This window comes from Anabrus simplex, chromosome 1 (genome assembly GCF_040414725.1).
Source record: "Anabrus simplex isolate iqAnaSimp1 chromosome 1, ASM4041472v1, whole genome shotgun sequence".
Lineage (NCBI taxonomy): Eukaryota > Metazoa > Arthropoda > Insecta > Orthoptera > Tettigoniidae > Anabrus > Anabrus simplex.
Window position 1 is genome coordinate 1,638,344,171 of NC_090265.1, and position 22,178 is coordinate 1,638,366,348.

A 22,178-nucleotide genomic window follows, 5' to 3' on the forward strand; every position below is an offset into this window, starting at 1 on the left:
CTTTGGGTTGGGGGATACAACTGGGGAGGAGGGCCAGTAGCTCGCCCAGGCGGCCTCACCTGCTATGCTGAAGAGGGGCCTTGTGGGGAATGGAAAGATTGGAAGGGATAGACAAGGGAGAGGGAAGGAAGCGACGGTGGCTTTAAGTTAGGTACCATCCCGGCATTTTCCTGGAGAAGTGGGAAACCACGGAAAACGACTTCGAAGACGACTGAGGTGGGAATCGAACTCCCTTCTATTCAGTTAACCTCCCGAGGCTGAGTGGACCCGGTTCCAGCCCTCGTACCACTTTCTTCAAATTTCGTGGTAGAGCTGGGAATCAAACCCGGGCCTCCGGGGGGTGGCAGCTAATCACACTAACCACTACACAGAGGCGACAAACAATTTTATACACAATGAAAATTACAACACCGCTACGTGTTAGAGGTTATGGTTGCGTTAAAACGTTATTTAAGTTCATATAATTATAATTGGATAGATTTCACTATGAGTTACATTCCTGAATCACTGATGAACGAAATGCCTACTTATCTGAAGTTAAATTTATAAATCTTCACAATATTGTTCTATTATCCGAAAATGTACAGTAATTCAGGCTTTACTGTAGAGGATCTTTAGAAAACCTAAAGCTCTGGTGTCTTCTTGTAATTGAGCAATTTATTGCGCCACACACACATCTTTTCGTAAATACCATGTCAGTTTAATAGAAAACCGATCATCTATAATGTAATTACCTCACGCTTACCTCACAAAACGTATACAACTTACACATCCCAGAAGACCGATGGCTTGCTGGCCACGTGGAGCGCTGCAGTCGCATGGATGAAAAAAATGTGCCGAGCTTCGCGACTGTGTATATTAGACTGTGGTGCAGGTTGGAAAGAAATAGAGGTTAGAAATGGCTGTGGAAGTAAGGAGAAACTGAAGGAACTCACAACGAAACTGAATCTAGCAGACGTCAGCTAAGGATAACATGACTGCAAGCATAATTGGCAGCCATACATATTTTAGTGAAAACAACTCCCGTAAAGGTTGACCAGCGCAGAATCGCTGTTTAATGTTCATTTGTCATTGGGGATGTAGGTCAGTTCAATTAGTTCGTGGTACCAACTTGAATTAGTTTCTAGTATGACGTACCAACAACTAAACTTAGTTCCCAATACTACGTAGCATGAAGTACCAACTTGGCCGGGCGATAAAGGGGAAGGCACTGATTCGATGTTTAATTATTCTTTTCCTTTCTTCTTCTTGGACATTCATTGCGCGCGAGGTTTAATTATACTTGATTATACTTTTTCGTTGCTATGGTAATCAACAACTTACTATTTAAATGGATGTCGCTGGTTGTGGACACTGCTGTGTGAGAATTTCTTCCTGGCAGCTTCTGATCTCTACCCTCCTCTCCATTAAGGTACGTTCAATGTCACCATAAATGTTTCTTTTTTCTATATCCTTCTTTATGTGTGTGTATTTTTTCCCTGGACCACAGTGTACCGCTATCTCTGAAGCATTTCAACATGCCATTATTTGTGTTTCTTATTGATAATGAATCATGAGTTCCACTATTGCAATCAGTAAGAACAGCCCAATCTATGCTTTAAAGTGTGCAATTCCGTAATAACTGTCTCCCTACATTGCTCTTGATACGTTAGGTCCGGCTAGTGACTAACGCGGCTTTAGGCCTCTATTACTTATTAATATTAAATCGTAAGTGGCGCTGTCTATGATTTCTAGTGTTCGGAATCGTAATTACTGCTTACCTACAAAAATCATTGGTCTGTCAACAACCAAACATTAGAAGCCGCTTTCCATTTCTTCTTCTTCTTATTATTACTAAATCGTCTAGCTATGTTAGCTCCCGGTAGTGACAAAATCACTGGTCTGTGAAGAAGCTGAAGAAGCAAACGTTAGAAGCCGCGTTCTTATTAATATTAAATCGTAAGTGGCGCTGTCTATGATTTCTAGTGTTCGGAATCGTAATTACTGCTTATCTACAAAAATCATTCGTCTATCAACAACCAAACATTAGAAGCCGCTTTTCTTCTTCTTCTTCCTATTATTATTATTATTATTATTATTATTATTATTATTATTATTATTATTATTATTATTATTATGCGGCTTTAGGCCTCCATTTCTTATTAATGTTAAATCGTAAGTGGCGCTGTCTATGATTTCTAGTGTTCCGAATCGTAATTACTGCTTACCTACGTCTGAAGTATTTCAACATTATGTTATAAATCTTTCTGTATAATCATGGCTGGCGGTGGCACGAATAGACTCTGCCATTCCCTAAAGATTTGCCCCGTGAAACGTCACTCCCATAATTCGAGACAGTGACATATTGTTACGTTTATTTATTTCATTTCGTTACTCTTTGCCATTGCCTCAATATCTTAGGTCTTTTCATCGCGTGTAAGTTGGCTATAACGTCTCGCTGTCTTGAATTATGGGAACGACATTTCATTGCTCTAATCTTCAGCCAATGGCAGAATCCATTCGCCCACCGTCAGCCATGATTACTATGTTACTTATCCTGGGGTGCCTTATCGGGAGTTATACCTATATTATGTATGCGTACTTTACCACTTTACAAGTACATTTGGTGTTACGCTCACAGTGACACACGTATGTCTTTTGTCTTACACTTTCAACAATTTCGTGTGCGATATCTGTGGTCACTGAAGTTCTTTGCTTTCGTTCCATTGCTTCACTTGTCAATGACATCATATCATGAATTGTATCGCGATATGCAATATTTAATAGGCGACAAAATGGTATGGCCAATGTACATAAGAAAAATTCAGTGGACTAGTGATTTATTGGTCCAGGGATCGAGCTACTTTCGTTCGAACAGAAATAAAAATATTTATTGGTCCAGGGATCATGCTATTTTTCTGTTGACCTCCATTTTGCTGTTTGAACTGGCCGCTCTAGTCATCTGGACAAAGATAATGAGAATCTACAGACATAGCACTCCCATTCCACGGTCGACCTGAAGAAAGTAACAAAAGACGGCGCCAGCAGCGAATGGACAAAGATAATGAGAATCCACAGACATAGCCCTCCCACTCCACGGTGGACCTGAAGAAAGTAACAAAAGACGGCGCCAGCAGCGAATGGATAAAGATAATGAGAATCCACCGACATAGCCCTCCCATTCCATGGTGCTAGCCCTGGACCTGAAGAAAGTAACAAAAGACGGCACCAGCAGCGGAATACGACATAAACCAGTCCTGTCTACAAGCCTTAAGTATGTTTTCATATTTCTCAAATAACGACGGTATTTCTTAATTTGCCAGAGATTTTTCACTTGATATGTGTAAAAGCAATTGTTATGTTCCATTTGTGACAAATTGTATAGTGATATTTGGGTGATACCTATGCGCATCATACCCGGATGATATATAGTACCATATCAGAAGTAATTTGCTTATTGTTTGCACGAAGGAGCTATACCAAATGAATGGAGAGTTGCTATAGTAGCCCCTGTGTATAAAGGAAAGGGTGATAGACATAATTACAGACCAGTCAATTTGACGCGCATTGCATATAAGCTTTGGAAAAGCATTCTTTCTGATTATATTGATGTATTCACATAGACGCATACAAAATACTGTCACTTGCGTGCAGTAATTTATTAATTACAACTTAACCTCTCACTAAACACACACATCAAAAACCACCATTTATAACAAATGCCTATCACGAAGCACAAGGAGACTAAGACTACCGTCTTGAAACAGTTGACTGCTGACTGCCACTTAGCATATTGGTGAAACACAATTTCACAAGCAGAACTCCTGTTAGGCAATAACTCCACTCCACCATCGAAACTGTCTCTTTATATAGGTTGCCTGGACACGCTTCTAGAAGGATATGTCACAATATACCTTCTCGTAAATCCTAGAGTGCCTAAAGCCTAGTTATAATGTAAAACTATCTAGTGTCAAAGATACGTTATTCTGGATGTTACAGTGTGTTGCACAATGTTACTGTGGATTATATATCATATCATATCATATCATATCATATCATATCATATCATATCATATCATATCATATCATATCATATCATATCATATCATATCATATCATATCATATTACATTACATACAGCACATGTTTCATGACATAACCGTATCGTCCGTACTTACGTAAATAGTATTAATACTAAATGGATGTAAACACTTCAGAGGCGTACCTCACAAGTAAAAATGAACAATAATTCGAGCTCGATACATGCATTTACCAAAGGGTTAAAGAATGTTGCTTTCAAGTTATATCAGTCTATTACACTTGCGTCAATATTAGACATGTTTGCGAAATTAATAACTGGTTCGGGAGAAGGCAGTTCCACTGAAGCTCAAGTTGTAGGATACCAGCAAGATAAAGCAGATAGATATCTTGGATTCAGGTGGTCAAATGGACCGTATCGCGATTGACCCATCTAAAGAATTTCATAGGATGGGACATGGGAGACTCCTGGCAAAAATGAGTGCAAATGGACTTGACAACAGAGTGACTGAATGGGTTGCTATATTTCTAGAAAATAGATCTCAGAGAATTAGAGTAGGGGAAGCTTTATCTGACCCTGTAATAATTAAGAGGGGAATTCCTCAAGGCAGTATTATCGGACCTATATATTTTCTTATATATGATATATGATATGAGTAAAGGAGTGGAATCGAAGGTAAGGCTTTTTGCGGATGAAGTTATTCTCTACAGAGATTGTGAGCAACTGCAACGTGACCTCGATAATGTTGTGAGATGGACAGCACGCAATGGTACGTTGATAAACGGGGTTAAAAGTCAGGTTGTGAGTTTCACAAATAGGAAAAGTCCTCTCAGTTTTAATTACTGCGTTGATGGGGTGAAAGTTCCTTTTGGGGATCATTGTAAGTACCTAGGTGTTAATATAAGGAAAGATCTTCATTTGGGTAATCATAAATATGATTGTAAATAAAGGGTACATATCTGTGCACATAGTTATGAGGGTATTTAGGAGTTCTAGTAAGGATTTAAAGGAGAGGGCATATTAGCCTCTGGTAATAACCCAAACTAGAGTATGGTTCCAGGGTATCCAGGATTACTCGATTCAAGAACTGGAAAAAAATCCAAACAAAAGAAGCTCGATTTGTTTTCCGACAAAAGAGTAGCGTTACAAAAATGTTGCAAAGTTTGGGCTGGGAAGACTTGGGAGAAAGGAGACGAGCTGCACGACCAAGTGGTATGTTACGAGCAGTTAGTGGAAAGATGGCGTGGAATGACATTAGTAGACGAATAAGTCTGAGTGGTGCCTTTAGAAGTACGAAAGATCACAATATGAAGATAAAGTTGGAATTCAAGAGGACAAATTGGTGCAAATATTCGTTTATAGGAAGGGGAGTTAGGGATTGGAATAACTTATGAAGGCAGATGTTCAATACATTTCCAATTTCTTTGCAATCATTTAAGAAAAGGCTAGGAAAACAACAGATAGGGAACCTGCCACTTGGGCGACTGCCCTAAATGCAGATTAGTAGTGATTGGTTGATTGAATTATACTGCATTAGCTGTGTGTATTTAGTATTCTCGGTGTTTAGTCTTGTGCGTCTTTTAAATCGCTCTCGGTGGCGAGTTTCTGCATTTGGAGAACAGATGTTTGGCCAGATGGCGCTGACGGTTTCCAGGGCGGTCTCGTTGGCCATGCAAAACGACCAATAGTTACAGCAGCGCAGTAGTAACTGAACAGTTTCAGGAAATCACCGTTTTTGGAAACTTTTGCCTAAATGGTTACCCAGTTGCAACACAACGGTCTTAACAGGGCGTTTAGTGCAAGAGTCTAATTTCGAAACGATTTCAATCTTGAAACATTTTCAGAATAGCTGCTGTGTCTTTTCTGTCCCATCACTCCCATTTCTAGTTAATATTAATAGCAATATTAATGGGACCACAACAGGAAATGCCAAATTGTCCGTAATTACTGTAGTTGTATGAGAAAACTCTACATAATAAAAGACGCTAAAATATAATTTTCGAACTTTTATGTCTCATGGTCTTTGAAGGTACGAGGAGTAATAACGGAGATAATCGTGACTTACATTTTTCACTAACTTTCAAATAACTTCGTTCGGAAAAATTAGTTCTCACAGTACAGAACAATAATTACAGAAAATCTATTTTTCAAACTTTTATGTTTGGTACAGTTTAACCGTACGGGCTACAACAATGAAGATAATCACGAATTTAGGGTTTCGTTATCAAGTTCATCAAATGAGAGTATCCTTGAGGTGAAAATATTGCCCATTCGTCATAGTAACGAACCTGCTGCCGATGGTTGTAATTCTTTTTATAAGAAGAACCGCGGGGTCATCCGCCCCTACTGAAGAGGAAGATAATGAAGATGACTCTCTGAATGAGTAGAAGAACGTGAAGTAACAATCAGTCGAATGCTTCACTATGTGATGACTGATGACCTACGATTTCCTGAGTTCCTAAAACTTAACATTAACATTTCGCTGACTACTGTTATTAGTTGAGGTCTGCTTTAGCCATGGCCGACGGCTCAGTTTCTTCTGCTGCCAGTCATCTTCGGTAGATGACGTTAGTGGCGCTTCATGTACTCCGATGAGCCATCGAATTATGACCACCAGTCTAATAGTAATAATAATGTTAATTGCTTTGGGTCTCAGTAACTATTTTACGGTACGAGGTGCCGGAATTTTGTCCCTCAGTTCTTTTCCGTGCCAGTAAATCTACCGACACGAGGCTGACGTATCTGAGCACCTTCAAATACCAACGGACTGAGCCAGGATCGAACCTGCCAAGTTGGGGTCAGAAGGCCAGCGCCTCAACAGTCTGAGCCACTCAGCCCACCCTAGTCTAATAGGATGTAGGACCACCTTTTGCCCACAGAACCACGGCTATTCGGCGAGGAATAGATTCAACGAGGTAACGAAAATTATCCTGGGATATCAGGTAACACGAGTACAATAGCAGGTCCTCCCGTTGAACATTGCTTGGCGGTGGTGATGTAGCACGAACCTGCTTCTCCAAGTCGAACCACAAATGTTCTATGGGGTTCATATCAGGGCTATTTGGGGGAGGGGGCACGGCTTTAAAGAAAATTCATTATCATTCATTATCATGGTCCTGTTGGAAATCGCCGTCAGCTTTAGGAAACACGGATAGACTTGGTTCCCAATGACGTCCAGATACCGGACAGTTGTTATATCACTTGCCATAGCCTCCGATGGAAATCGGCGTACAGGCGCTCGGCCGTCCAAGTGATCAACCAGGAATCTGAATTCATCGGACCAGTGACAATTTTGTGCCCACCTCATGTGCTGCTTTCGGTGGAGTGCAGTCAGCACTGGGTACGACTCGGTCCTCGACTCCGGAGTCCCTTGCATAATAGTGTTTGATGAACCATGTGCTGGGAAATATTCGCCTAATCATCACCGCTGTACCTGTTAGCGATTTCTCGAATTATGGCCCTACGGTCGCTCCGAACAATGCACGACCGCCTCCGCTGGCCTCTGGCTTCAATGAGCAGCTATCGACACACGGCTGGACGTTGCACAGCTTTCGATATGTGCTCACAACAGCGGTACGAAAGCAGCAGGCACAGAGATGCTGGTACCAAGGCACCGACCAATCACAATTTGCTTTCTATCAAACGCGGAGAGATCGGCCGCTTTTCCCATTCAGACACCGGAGACACTTAACAGCAAGCCTTTTTATCGGGGGGGGGGGGGGCGAAGCCCGCTTCCCCCCGCGTGGCAATCGTCCTATTCTACATTGCCTCCGACATGCTATTAGTTTTAAGAAGAGAAAGATAGCAGGGAGGAGTGGGAGTGTGACACTACAGGAGTATCTGTCTGTCCCCATGCTCAGCATGTTATCAGGCCAAATGTGGTGATGGGTATCAAATAGCGGTGTAATCGGGTAATAAGGGTCATGACAAAACCACATAGGCGGAAATAGAAAGATGCCTAAATGTAAAACCTGACGAAACAGCAAGCCTGTAGACCCGTCCTATATATACCATGCTATTGGCCACGGCACGGCCAACTCGAAAAGCTGGCCGTGTACTGGCATGTCACGTGTTACTTCCCCCCTCCAAACGCGCTATATGTTCCCGGGTCGGGGTGGTCATAATGCAATGGCTAATCGGTGTAAAATCTAACCAATCAACGACGGACACGACACAGTCATAAATGTGTTGAAGAGGCTGTTGTAGAAACTTCAGCTATATCCTTTCAACAAGTTGCAATTTGTGGACAAGAACAATAGTTTGTGCTGTTTGGGAAAGACAGTGTCCAATCAAATCCCAAACATAATTATAACTGTCCACATGATGACCCTCAGGAACAGTATTTTTCATTGACCCACGTCCCATCTATACGTGAAATGGCACTGCTGAATGGAACTATAATACGTATGTCATAGCAGGTCCAATATGGTGGAGAACTACAGAAAATACGAATTCGTATACACCTGCCGTCCGCCTAGCATGTGAATTTTTCGCTGAAAAGAATCTGCTTTCATTGCGTAGGGCTGCCAACTACTACACACATGCACTTTTCCAATGAACGTGTTCCTAACACCATAGCAGACCCTTTTAGCAGTGAATTGGAATGAATCAAACACGCTTCACAATAGTTAGGCGGACAGAAACCAGCTCTTGGATTGCAAGAACTTCCCAACTACCTGAGTGATGCAATGACTAACCAGGAGTGGACCTAGGGAGGTTTCTTTCTTTGCAAGTTGCTTTACGTCGCACCGACAGAGATAGGTCTTATGGCGAGGATGGGAGAAGAAAGGGCTAGGAGTGGGAAGGAAGCGTCCGTGGTCTTAAGGTACAGCCCCAGTATCTGCTTGGTGTGAAAATGGGAAACCACGGAAAACCATCTTCAGGGCTGCCGACAGTGGGGTTCGAACCCACTATCTCCCGAATACTGGATACTGGCCGCACTTAAGCGACTGCAGCTATCGAGCTCGGTATTGTGCTTTTCGCCCTGAAGCAAAGTGTTCAAAGTATTCAGATGGGCAGTAAAGTCACTTAAAAATGCCAAGTCCACCACCCACTTTGGATCACGCAAAAGAACTTTGGCCTGTCCTTTCATGTCATAAAAGGTATCTATTGCATTCCGCAAGCAAAAAAACTCGATGAAGCACCTTCGCCTTGCTCAGCCATCTTACTTCTGCATGGTACGGGATATCCGGATACTCCGCTTCGATGTCATCCAAGAATTGTTTGATTTTTTCTTTTTGCTATTTGCTTTACGTCGCACCGACACAGATAGGTCTTATGGCGACGATGGGACAAGAAAGGCCCAGGAATGGGAAGGAAGCCGCCGTGGCCTTAATGAAGGTACAGCTCCAGCATGTGCCTGGTGTGAAAATGGGAAACCACGAAAACCCATCTTCAGAGCTGCCGACAGTGGGGTTCGAACCTACTATCTCCCGATTGCGAGCTCCCAAATGCGCGCCCCTAACCGCACGGCCAACTCGCCTGGTACTCTTTGAATTGACGGTGCGTGAGTCCATGGGAGCGAAGAAAATTTACCATTCGCATAATTGTTCCCATTACGTCTTTAAGCTTGGCAACTTTTGCACAGATTGCCTTCTGGTGTATCAAGCAATGGATCGCCGCCATTAAGGTACTACCGCTCTCAGCCATTTTTAATTTTACATAGCTGAGGAACCCGTGTGTAGACCACGTATAGAGTCACTGTAGACTAGACTAGTGACTGATGGATCGGCTGGTCTCTTCGGCGCGGCGGGCAGACCGCTCGCTCAGCCATCCAAGCTCCTCCCTCCACTACCGAAACTACCTTCCCCAGTGCTCGGGGAGCGCTGTTTGGATGGCCCTGACCTAGGGAGTCTTTCATTTTCATGGCGTTTGTGGCCCTTGTCTTTCTTTTCCAGATACCTTCATACTTCTACGTGTCGAACCTCTTCCATTTTCCTTCAGATTAGTGTTATACAGGATGGTTGCTTAGTTGTACTTCCTCTTAAAACAGTTATCACCACCGCCACCTTCTCTAATTAATTTCAAAGGGAAATTGATCAAATAGCTCCCTTGGTAAATTATACCAATTCCCAGCTCCTGTTCCTCAGACCACTCACCTTATTTGTGTACTAATGTCATTCCATGCCATCTCTCTGGCAGTTTGGAACACACTGCTTAGTTAAGCAGCTCGTCTCCTTACTCCCCAAGTCTTCCCAGCCCAAAGTTTGCAACATTTTCGTAACATTATTATTTATGTACCTGATTTATGCCTTGAGGTGGTACTATGACTGATGATGCCCTCATGTCTCATATGGAAATAATAATAAATTCCTAAATATTTAAAATTTCTAATTTATTGAATAGGTGACATAATAAACATTTTAGCATCCTACATATAGCATCTTCTATACGGATCGATAATGATATTTATCACTTGCAACACTATCATTTGTCTGAAATCAACCAGAAACAAATGGTGCTCTTTCCTTTAGATCTTTTCCAGTTCTCATATCAAGGAAGCCTGGTGTAGGTTCCATTCACAGGAACCATACTCTAATATTGGGATCTTAACAGACTTCTTATATGTTCTCTACCCTACATCTTTACTACAACCCATAAATACCCTCATAATCATATGAAGAGATCTGTAATAAGATGGTAAATATAGCTGTGCAATTTCATTAATGTATGTCGTAAGGTTTTGTCATACAAGTGAATACCTGATTGGATTTCTCATTTTTCAAAATTTAAAGTTCCTTTGTTTTGCTAAGTATCCATCGACATGACACAAGGTGCAAACCTTAACTGGCGGACTGCACAACGAATATGCCAGAAAAGTTGCCCAGGAATTGCAGGATTACACAGGGATGTATTGGGAAATATTCCTTGTTAGTTCAAATGCTCTCACTTTACAATACTTTCATAATTCATTTATAGAAATACATGTCATGGAATTAGCATCAAGTGTAGAATGCATTTTACTTGGAGTAACTGGTTAGTCTTAATATGTGTACAAAATCATTAAAGGTTAAGCGTTAAGATTTCCCACTACATAAGACCTTCTCTTTTCCAGTATTCTTGAGACTGCTGTTTTATGATGTATATAGTGGTGGCATGTGCCCTACTGGCTATGAAAGGAGCAGCATATGGACACTTGCACTGTGGACCAGCAGACTGTACATGTGGACCTGATTCTTATGATCAATATGAAGTGGACTGCCCTAAATCAAACCATCGCTCGAACGTGGCGCTGCTCAAGATACAATACCTTCCTCGTGTGTCTGTGACATTTGTGTGTACAACAAGAAATATAGACTACAGATGGCTACAGGGACTCAAATTTGGACAAGTGTCTTCAGTTTCTTTTACCACCTGTCCTCTTCCAGACCAATCCATCAGTAAACTTCTTTCATCTATGAACATTACTAACGTTTCTACCATTACATTTCAATCTAACATGGATTTGAACGATATTCTTACGAAAGAACATTTATTAGGATTAAATTCCACTAGCACTTTGGTTCTTTCATTAAATGGACTTTCTTCACTTCCAAAAGGTATTTTCAACACCATGAAAAACCTCACTGCTCTTGATCTCCACAGCAATAACATTCATCTACAGCCATATATCTTTTATAACACATCGAAACTTACATCGCTTAATCTTGCAATGAATAACCTAAATCATCTGAATCAAGATATTTTTGAACACCTTACTGGACTAGAAACACTCAACCTCATGGGAAATAATTTACAAAACATATCTAAAATAATGTTCACTGGACTACATAACTTGATTTCTTTAGATCTCAGCTCGAATCACATTTCTTCAGTATCTTTTGATGCATTTTACAGCCTACAAAAGGTAACAACCCTCCTCCTCTCATGGAATAATATTGCCACATTGCCTGAAGGGTTATTTAGCACGAATACCTTCTTGGAAGTCATTAAACTGAATAACAACAAAAGACTATCTTCCCTACCTGAGAGTTTACTTGCAAATCTCACAGCACTGAAGGATGCTGATTTTCAGAATTGCAACATCTCAGAATTGCCAGAGAATTTGTTCTGGGGATCACCTAACATTTCTAAACTACAGCTTTCTAACAATATTCTCACCATTTTACCACAATCTCTCTTTAAAGATGCCAGAAACCTGGTAGAACTTCATCTTAGTAACAATAAACTAAAAACTTTGTCTGATTTTGTATTTGCACCCCTTGGTCAACTTCAGGTTTTAAATCTGGATCACAACCGCATCATTAATATTACAAGGTAAGCCAAGACATATTTAACACAAATATTTTACTGAATATTTCGAGGGTGCAACAATCAAAGATCTTATCTACTGTTCACAAAAAGGAACATATAACAGGATAAACATAGCGACTGGTCAGTGTGGGAAGGGGAGACGCGGAAAAGCATGAAAATACAAACAGCCACAACAATCCTCCATCTTATACGGCTTCATTAAGACTGAAGATGTCAATACAGCTCTTCAAAGTGATGGTCGCCCTCCTGATGGAGCTGGGAAGTGAAGTAAATATGAGCTTGTTAGGGGCTGAGAACAGCTGGATCTAGAAGAATTGGGACTGGTGAGGAGAAAGCCCATCAATTTGAAGATGGCAGTGTATAACGATGCGGGAACTGTCCTTATCCTTTGGTGTTTTTATGTTTGTTGTTCCATCTTCCTAAGCTGACCAGTCATTATGTTCATCATGTTGAGTGTTCCTTTTCATCCTTCGATATATGATAGGATTTAGTCACTCATTTATTCTTTCCTTAACTAATCTTTTGCTTAATGATATTCATTCCAGATAGACTTTTATTTTATTAATCAGACCAAATTATAACAGTACAATTGATAATGCCAATGGACTAGCTTTAAATTAGGGTGACCAGACTACAAGCATGAAAATACAGGACGCTTCAACTGCTGTTAATTATTAAGCCTGATCCTGAATATGCCTTTCAATAAATGAAACTCAAATATTGATAACGAACTATATTTTTTCATCATTTCACAGAGCATATTTGGTGACGAAGTCTTACGGTAATGGCTAATGTGACGTCACTGATGATACACTTTCCATTTCAACACTATACAAATCTACAGCCGCAGCATCTTTGGTGACAAAGGCCTACGGTAATGACTAATGTGATGCCACTTTCGTTACACATTTTGTCCCATTAAACAAATTTTCGGATGACTCCCAGCCATAAGACATATTCATGTCAAAACAATGTTCGCTATGCAGGATTATTAGTTGCTATTTTTACACTTTATATAAGTATGCCCTTACTGGTTTGCTACATTTAGTGCCAACCATACAAACAGTAATTATTTTACGCAATGGGAAATATACATCACAACTTTGTGATAAATAAAGTTTAAACACTGTATTTTAGAATATACGGGACAGTTAATGAAAAACAGGACAATGTGCGTCCTGTTTATTTTTTGCTGGTATAAAGGATACTCCCGTAAAATAAGGGGCATCTGGTCACTCTACTTTAAATTCATAGAAGTATCCAAGTCAGTACAAGCTGCACTACAACTTCTGTCAGTTTAGATTGTAGGAATAGTAACTCCCTGCTTTTTCAAGCTGCAGTTGGCAGTGTACTTTCAATGAGAAAATTAGAACAAATTATGCATAATTCTTAATAAGGATCATGAAATGTGAATCCAGTATGATTATAGTATCAAACGGATAACAAAATCTTAAATCAATGTGTTTTCTTGATGGAGATAGTACTTTTGTTGATGGAAACATTGCTGTCGTGTCGCCAAAACCATATAAGGGCCAAGGCTCGGAAGGAGGAGGATGTAGTATTTTTTAATCCAGCTCTCAGCACATGCCAGAGTAAAATGAAACTTCCACCAAGTCTCACTTTTGGCTGTGACTGGAAGCTTAGAGGTGCGAGTTGTGCCAAATAAAGATATTAGGAGCATGACTAGTGCATCTGAATGTTATGAAAGTTGCTACTCATAGGGCCAGATGTGCTACAATACAACTTTCTGGCCTAGTGAGGAAAGCAACTGCAAACTACGTCACTTTTTACGGTGTCCTTTAAGCATCATTATGGTGCTGCCATGTTTCAGCAGTTTTCCCTATTACTGCATCACCTTTGGCAGTGATATTTGGGGATTAAGTGTTCAGAAAGAAAGAGTAACAATCAAACGCAATGGTAGACAATCCTCTTACATTATACAGAATAAATTTCAACAGAAATAAAAACATGCAAGTTAATTTCGGAGGTGATTTTAGTGACTGAATAATTCACTGTCAATTACAAACAACCCAGGCCTACATCTCTATTATGAAATTACCATCTTTAATGTCATTACAGCTCTTGTCACTGATGGCAGTTTTAACAGGCCCAACAGCCCGCCTGGTGGCCACGATTGTTAAGGCGTCAAGTCTATACGGTCTGACACCAAGGTTAGCCGGTTTGAGTCCCTCTGGTCGAAAAAGCTGTCACCATCAGAATGTTGGCCGGTAGGGTAGGAGTAGTGGTGGTGGTGGTATACAATTTGTAATCACTAGATTGCATGCCAAAAGCCTGGATTCAATTCCAAACCTCTCTTAACCCGGGAACGCCGGAGTTTTCAATTTTCGTTTTTTTAAATTTTTGTTTAATATACCCAGCATTCACATATCAGAGAACATTTAAAAGTCATTTTTCTAAAAATTGAATCGTTGGTTTTTAAATGAGGGCCTGGTACCATACGGTACCGCACGGCGCTTGACATAGCTTTTGGTTGGAACATAAAAATTGTTACCTCTTTAGAATACCATGGAACTGAATGCTTAATATTGTTACAGAATATCACTTACAAATTACTGAGCAATAAACAAAAGAAGAAACGGTGTTTATAGGTTTATTTGTGATATCCCTTTGGAATTCCGAAATATAACATTAGCTCAGACGTGACATATCTTTAGGAAATACGAGTAATATTATTTCAGCTTTTCTTATTTAGTCACCCATTTCCACTCTTCACTAGTTTAGAATGGCAAAATGCTGTTTACACAAACGCCCACACTACACGTGACGCATTCTGTGCGGCCGCGGAATTCGCATTCGTTCGCCGCACAACTCCTGCTTTGGTTTGTCGGAGCGATATAGTGATGTACGCCATTGAATCTCAAGGTGTCAGATACACTAAGAAGTGTAAACAACTGCATTTATTTACCTTAAAATACCACCCAAATATATATGTCGTAATAAATATTTTGCACCTACCCTTTTCTGATTGTGGTACTTACACATAGCTACTTAGAAGGAAAATGCTGATGAAATTTTCATTTCTTCGGGGTTATTTTTCGTTTGTAAAAAGCATATACCGGTAGTTGTTGACTTCAGAGCACAAGAAATTCATAATTTCATCGTAAAGAAAACCCTCATATTTCGGTCGGCATCATATATCGAAAAGTGGAAAATTTCGCACTAGGGAATTGGAGTGAAATTGGGCCATACGCCATCCAGGTATCTGGTGGATGAGGTGATGATTTCGCTCTCTTCCCGGGCCATGAATCATTATCGGACATGGATTATCTACTCCTGTGCGGAATTTGTTGCTTTAGCACTATTTCTGCTGGTACCCGTGATTGACCTCCCGTAAGGTTATCTGCGAGACCCCCTTCATCTTCCTCGGATAATACCTTAGATTCCAGTGGTTCAGTATGTCATGCCGTTTAATTTTTAAAAGTAAAATATACAATTATAGATTTTTATGACACACATAAATCATTATTTGCAACTACAGTATGAATTGTTACCCTTAGAAGTAAGGAGGAGAAAGTAAACAGAGAGGCATGGTAAGCGCCGTGCGGTACCATACGGTACCAACGGAATAATTTGTATCATAACAGCTGACACAGGAATGCTGACCAATTGCTTGTTATTTCAATTCATGGACTTATATTTCAAGACAATAAATCACATGATACAAAATCGTATTCTCAATATTTATAAACAAAGTAAAGCAACTTACTTTAGACAGGTAGTCATTTTTATTCCTCTCGACACGATCTCAAATTACAAGCAGTTGTTGCCGCAAACAAATACTCAAATAAAACCTTTTGTTGATTTTAGGCATTGTAGAGAGTATCTCCTTGACAATGTAAAGCGAAGTTGCCAGATTTATGGCGCGAGTAAGGATCAGTATGAGAAAATCAGAAGTAAGGCGCACTGGTACTATACGGTACCGCACGGCGTTGCCGGGTTAATGTTCATATGGAGTGAGGGCATACGACACTAATGGTGATTCACCCGTCAGATGGGGACATAAAGCTTTGAGCAGACTCCTGGATTTTATTAGACAGGAGTAGGCTGCCGATGCCTGGTTTCATCATTTCTCTACCTCAGCATCAAAATCATCCCACATCCAGACACGCAGGTCGGTCATGGGCGTCAATTGGAAAGACCTGTATCAGGTGAGCCGAACGTGTCTTCGGACATTCCTGGCACTAAAAGCCAAGTGAGTGAGTGAGTGAGTGAGTGAGTGAGTGAGTGAGTGAGTAAGTAAGTAAGTAAGTAAGTAAGTAAGTAAGTAAAGGTCTATCTGTATAAGAGAAGCTACTTCATATTAATTTCTTTGATTGCAGCAGTGGTTTGTTATTTAATGCTCCAAAATTTGTCAACAGGTCAATGCTACAAGGGCTGAAGAACTTAGTATACCTAAATCTGAACAACAATGCTATACATTACATTCACCCAGATGCACTGAAGAGTACTCATAATCTACAAGTTCTTCATTTATCACACAATCATATATCTTTTAATAAATCTGAAGAGTCACCAATGCGTAACTGCACGCACCTGACAGAGCTCGACATGGACTATAATGAAATTACACAGATTTCTCCCGACTGGCAGAACCTCACGAATCTTCAGAAACTGAATCTCAGTCACAATGCCATCATACAACTTGAGGTTTGTGATTAATAATCAGATTTTACGTGTTAATTAGTGCAAGTAATATATGTGATTCTGTAGTTACTTCCAATGTGGACAGTGGCAGAGTACTGGCCTACTAACCCCAACATCAACAGTTCAAACCCGGCAGAGGAGTACTGTGTCAGCATAGAAAATATTTCTGGGAACACACTTGGGGTTCACTTTACAAAATTAAAACTCAGCCATAGACTGTTCAACAGAGATCTGCTCCCCAATATGACAGGATAAAACAGAACAGCAAAACTGACCAGCAGGCAGCCTAGATTGTTGGTTGTTTGTTTTTTTTCACGTCACACTAACACAGAGAGGTTGTATAGTAATCATGGGGATAGGAACGGGCCACGGGTGGGAAGGAAGAAGCCATAGCCCTAAATTAAGGCACATTTGCCTGGTGTGAGAAAAGGAAACCATGGAAAACCATCCTCAGGGCTGCCAACAGTGAGGTTTGAACCCACTATCTGCCGAATGCAAGCTCACAGATGTGAGACCCTAACCACATGGCCAACTCACTTGGTCCTAGACGGTCTCACATCAAATACCTGCAAATGGTTTATGGCCATACAATGATAATGATGATGCCCTTTAATATAATTCAAGCATTCTGGATTTATTCTGATTAGTAAACAGGGAACTTCTGTTAATGGATTTCTTCCCAAATTATGAATATAATTTTGATCATTTAAAGAACTGTGATAACATTGCAGATCTGGTTTACATTACTGTAGCAAAATCTAATCCCCTTTTATGATCTAACTTGTCCTATATCCATTCAAGTTCTCCCATGGGAGGAAAAAATGGATAAAGATTAATTTCTGCTTTGTCAAATTATTACAGACCAAGGCCAATGGCATGAGCTAGTAAATATTATCGTGACACTATTCTAACAGTAAAACCTTTTCCTGGTGCAGCCATAAGATCAGACCATAATCCATTGGTTGTTAAATTTCGGATCAAGTTCAAGAAATTCAAAGATGTCAAACTAATAAAATGCAAGTTTCTAAATGAAGAGATCCTACAGTGAAACACCAACTAGTAGAATGAGCAACTGAAGACAAAGAATGAAATGAATTATAATGTTAATGACAAATGGTAAGAAGAGTTTGATGAATGATTACATTACAACTAATGGATATTAGAAGGACTTATAAAAATAAGAATATATATAAGAACTTGCATGCAGAGATAAGAAGGAAAATAAGAAAAGCAAAAGAGGAATGGTACAGGAAGAAATGTGTAGATATACTGTAGAAAGATTAGCCCTGAAACATCACAACAGCTTCAATGTACATAAGAAAGTGGAAGAACGAACTGGAGCATATAGAACTAGGAAGATGAATGAACTGCTGGACAAAAATGGCAAAATTATTCCTGATGCAGAAGAAAAAATAAATAGATGGGTAACATTCAAGATCTATTTGCAGATGAAAGGGAGGAGGATCCTACATAAGAAGAACAGAATGACTGTGACCCAGACGTTAGTAAAGAAGAAGTACTTCATGCAGTCGAAAACTACAAGAAACAAGAGCATCAGGTTCAGATTCACTGCCATCTGAGATACTAAAACTCATTGGACAGGAAAATGCAGTATTATTGGTAGATTTAATATAATACAGGTATAATTCCTATGGAATGGCTTCAATTTACGGTCTTAGCTTTACCAAATAAAGGCCAATGCGAGATTGTACCGACCATCGGACAATTAGTCCAATGAGTTGTGCACTCAAAATATTCCTGAAGATAATCAATAAAAGAATACACAGGAAATTAGAGCAAGATACGGATGAGACCGAGTTTGGTTTCAAAAATTTCTTGGGAACTAGGGAAGCTTTGTTTGCCTTCACAAAGATGCCTGAAGATGAATCAACCCCTGTTTCCAGGACCACAATTAAGCCTTGGATAAAGTTCACTATGACTGTATGATTTAATTGCTCCAGGAAGAGAATCTAGACAAATCTGAAAATTATAGTCAAACTGTATTACAACCAAACTGTTACATGTAATTAATCTTATAATAGAACCGTATTGAGGATGATATATTAAAATTATAACCAAACTGTTGTCGTATAAGGAATGCAATATGATTTCAGGAGAAATAAAAGAGGTGTGAGGGCAGCAGAAGAGAGGTAGCACACCTAACTACCAACAATAGTTGGTGAAATGTTCAAGTTTTATGGATTTGGGACATTGTAGTATGACAATGTAATCATCAGGAACTCCTATGACAAAACCTTTTATTCCTAAGTTTCTCCTTGAATAGTATGAAGTAACTTAAAAGAAGTATCTTTTTGTGAATTAAAATGCACAAGATATCCACAAGTTCTTCAAAGTTAATGCTATCAGCATTTAAGAATACACATTTCCATCTTATCTGGTGACCAAGATCATTAAGGCATTGAAGTCAAAACAGTCTGACACCGTGGTTAGCCAGTTTGAGTCCCACTGGTTGAAAAAAATTTTACCTTCAGAATGTTGGTCGGCCAGGTAGGGGAGGGGGTGATATACAATTTCTAATCACTAGATTGCGTGCCAAAAGCCTTGATTAAATTCTAAACCTCTCTGCAGTGCTCATATGGAGTGAGGGAATGATGCTGTTGACGGCGATTCGTTCGTCAGATGGTGACATTAAGCCTTGAGCAGACCCCCTGGTGCTATTTGAAAAGAGTAGGCTATTTGCTGGCAACAGGTTTCACCTCAACCTTCCTACTACGACAGATTCAAGTAACCTCATACCCGCCCACATAGAGAAACGGGACAAGGGTTGGACAAACAAACAATACAAACAGATACAGGGTACGACAAAACTAGCTGATGAATTTCAAATGTAAATAACTCAGCAACCCAACAGGCCATTCACAAATTTATTGTGCAGTTTAAAAGAGTAGTGTTTGCTTTTTTATTACGTATAATAAATTGGAGCAAACTAACACCCGTATTGGCCACAACACTTAAGCCGGTATTATTGTCGTGGCATGTGCGCACATGGTCTTGGCCTTAGAGAACAGGTGCACGTGTATCGCCTCGCACGGGCTAGTCAGTCAGTCACTAGCATGGTGTGGAGTGGTGTGCATCAAGGTTTTGTAACTGAGACTAATTTTAAAAAATGCTGACTGTTACCACAACACAGCATTTATTTCGTAGACACTTTGGGTTAGGTTGACATGGGAAAGTTCCGAGCAGGAATACCATTCTGTTTTGGGTGAATAGTTTGAGAAAAAGTGATTCGAGTATTAAAACGTAGCTGTTGGAAGGCCTCGTAGTGTCCAAACACCGGAGACCATCTGTGCAGTGACACACACCATTACTATCAATCTCCTCGACGTTCGGTCCATAGGCATGCACGTGCTATTAGACATGAGATCATAAACAGTGCTGTCAAGGATTTCAGCAGGTAACTTTCTCTACATAAGCGAGGTCACTCAATAAGAACATCTATTCCAAGAACTACAAATGTGCTTTGCTGCCATTTAATCATAAAGAAGTCTGCACAAGGATTTATCAACACTGTCCTCAACCTCTGATTTTTATTTTGCAGCTGATATGTATTTTGCATTTTTTTTTTAAACGACTAATTTTTACACACCCTAACTGTGTGAAGTACAGTATTATAAGATAGGTTTCAACACAACAGTTCCTTTGTGAGCCAGGAAAGAACCACAAATATTGGGTTTTGAAGTCCAGCACTTAAATTACTGATCTATTCAACCAGATACATAATTTTTATTTAAATGAACTGGTCAATTAATGGACTGAAGGAAAAGAAACTGGTTATGGTTTCCTAATGTCTTGTCACTTATCCTTTCAGGTTAAGTAAAGAACTGTAAGCTTTTGAAGCATGTAACTAATGTATTATTAAATTTCAGTTTCAGGATCTTTACTTCAAGTCCAGAGATATTACTGTTGATCTGGCCAGCAACCAAATTAAAACTATAGACTTAGCAAAGGCAGAAGAAACTGTTCTCAAAGTAGGTTTCCCAGAAGTAAACAATGTTGACATCATACTTCACAGTAATCCACTGCATTGCAACTGTCAAATATATGATTTACTACGCTATTTGGAGTTTCAAATTGCCCCAGAAGTACGTGCTGCAGCCAACATAGAAATTGGAAATTTGGTTTGTGCATCACCACCAGAAACGGTGGGTTTGCCAGTGAATATGCTTAAATCCAGCACACTGATGTGCTCCCTGAGTGAACAGTGCCCTAGACAGTGTCTATGTCTCCTTCATGCAGAGGATCGTGTACTAACTGTGAATTGTTCTGGACAAGGATTAAAAGATATACCTGCATATCTACCTGATCAGCAAAAGATTTCCAACATTGAACTTCATTTAGATCACAACTTACTGCAAAGTCTACCAGAAACTCTATCAAGAACTTATTCCAAAGTGATAAAGCTCTCTCTATCTCATAACAACATCAGCCAAATGAGAAACTTAACATTGCCTCTTAATCTGCAGGTAAGCATTTCCCTAGAATTACAAGTCTTGGGCTAGTGATAGAACACTTAATTGGTACACCTTCTTAAAGATAATTTATGTCTAATATTTAATTTTCTATACATGAACAGGGAATGTAGAACGATAAGTTAATAAATATATACGCTGCAAACACTACATTTGCTTGGAACTGGGTTCCAGTGGATGCTTTGATGCTGCTTTCTTGGTTTCAAAATAAATCAAATGTAATTTGGCAAAAATGAGAAAGCTACAACTAATAGTGTTGCAAACCTACAGCTCTTCCTTTAAAAAACAACAACCCACCTTGTTCAAATACTGATACAATACTGAGAGATTATGGAGGTTTTTCAGCGATTAGTCTTGTTGGTGGAAGAAGTTGTGTATCTCTCCAGCAACAACCCCTAGATTCAGGATCTTGTCTTTATGTTAAAACAACTATTTATCTGTAAAGTACCGTAATTCTCAATACATATTAATTAATTGATGACAATTCAGAAGATTTCAAAATGTTTGAGAAGTAACTTTGTCAATTCCTTATCATCATCATCATCATCATCATCATTTACTAGTGCTAACAGTTGTAGTATTACTTAATTTTTTCTCCATTACAATACAAAAATGTAAAAATGATTAAATGTAAGAAAGGGGCCTGGAGCCCTGACTTTACCACTAATAAAGATGATTTTTACACAATATTTTAAGGAGAAAAGTAGGCTAAGAGAGGATTTTCTTAGATAGGAAATTTGAATGCTGAAGGA

At 39.7% G+C, this 22,178-nt stretch overlaps 2 protein-coding genes across 2 annotated transcripts in view; one reads left to right on the forward strand and one right to left on the reverse strand.

Moving 5' to 3' along the window:
• Nucleotides 1-22,178, reverse strand: part of LOC136863280 (cation-independent mannose-6-phosphate receptor) — a 645,945-nt gene that overhangs the window by 386,505 nt on the left and 237,262 nt on the right. The gene's annotated exons all lie outside the window — the stretch shown is intronic.
• Tl (toll like receptor) overlaps nucleotides 1-22,178 on the forward strand; it is a 94,311-nt gene that overhangs the window by 66,314 nt on the left and 5,819 nt on the right. The window contains exons 8-10 of the mRNA XM_067138346.2: nucleotides 11,083-12,274; nucleotides 16,651-16,939; nucleotides 20,824-21,420. Of these exons, the coding sequence (XP_066994447.2) occupies nucleotides 11,083-12,274; nucleotides 16,651-16,939; nucleotides 20,824-21,420 (2,078 nt within the window). The remainder of the gene's footprint in view (nucleotides 1-11,082; nucleotides 12,275-16,650; nucleotides 16,940-20,823; nucleotides 21,421-22,178) is intronic.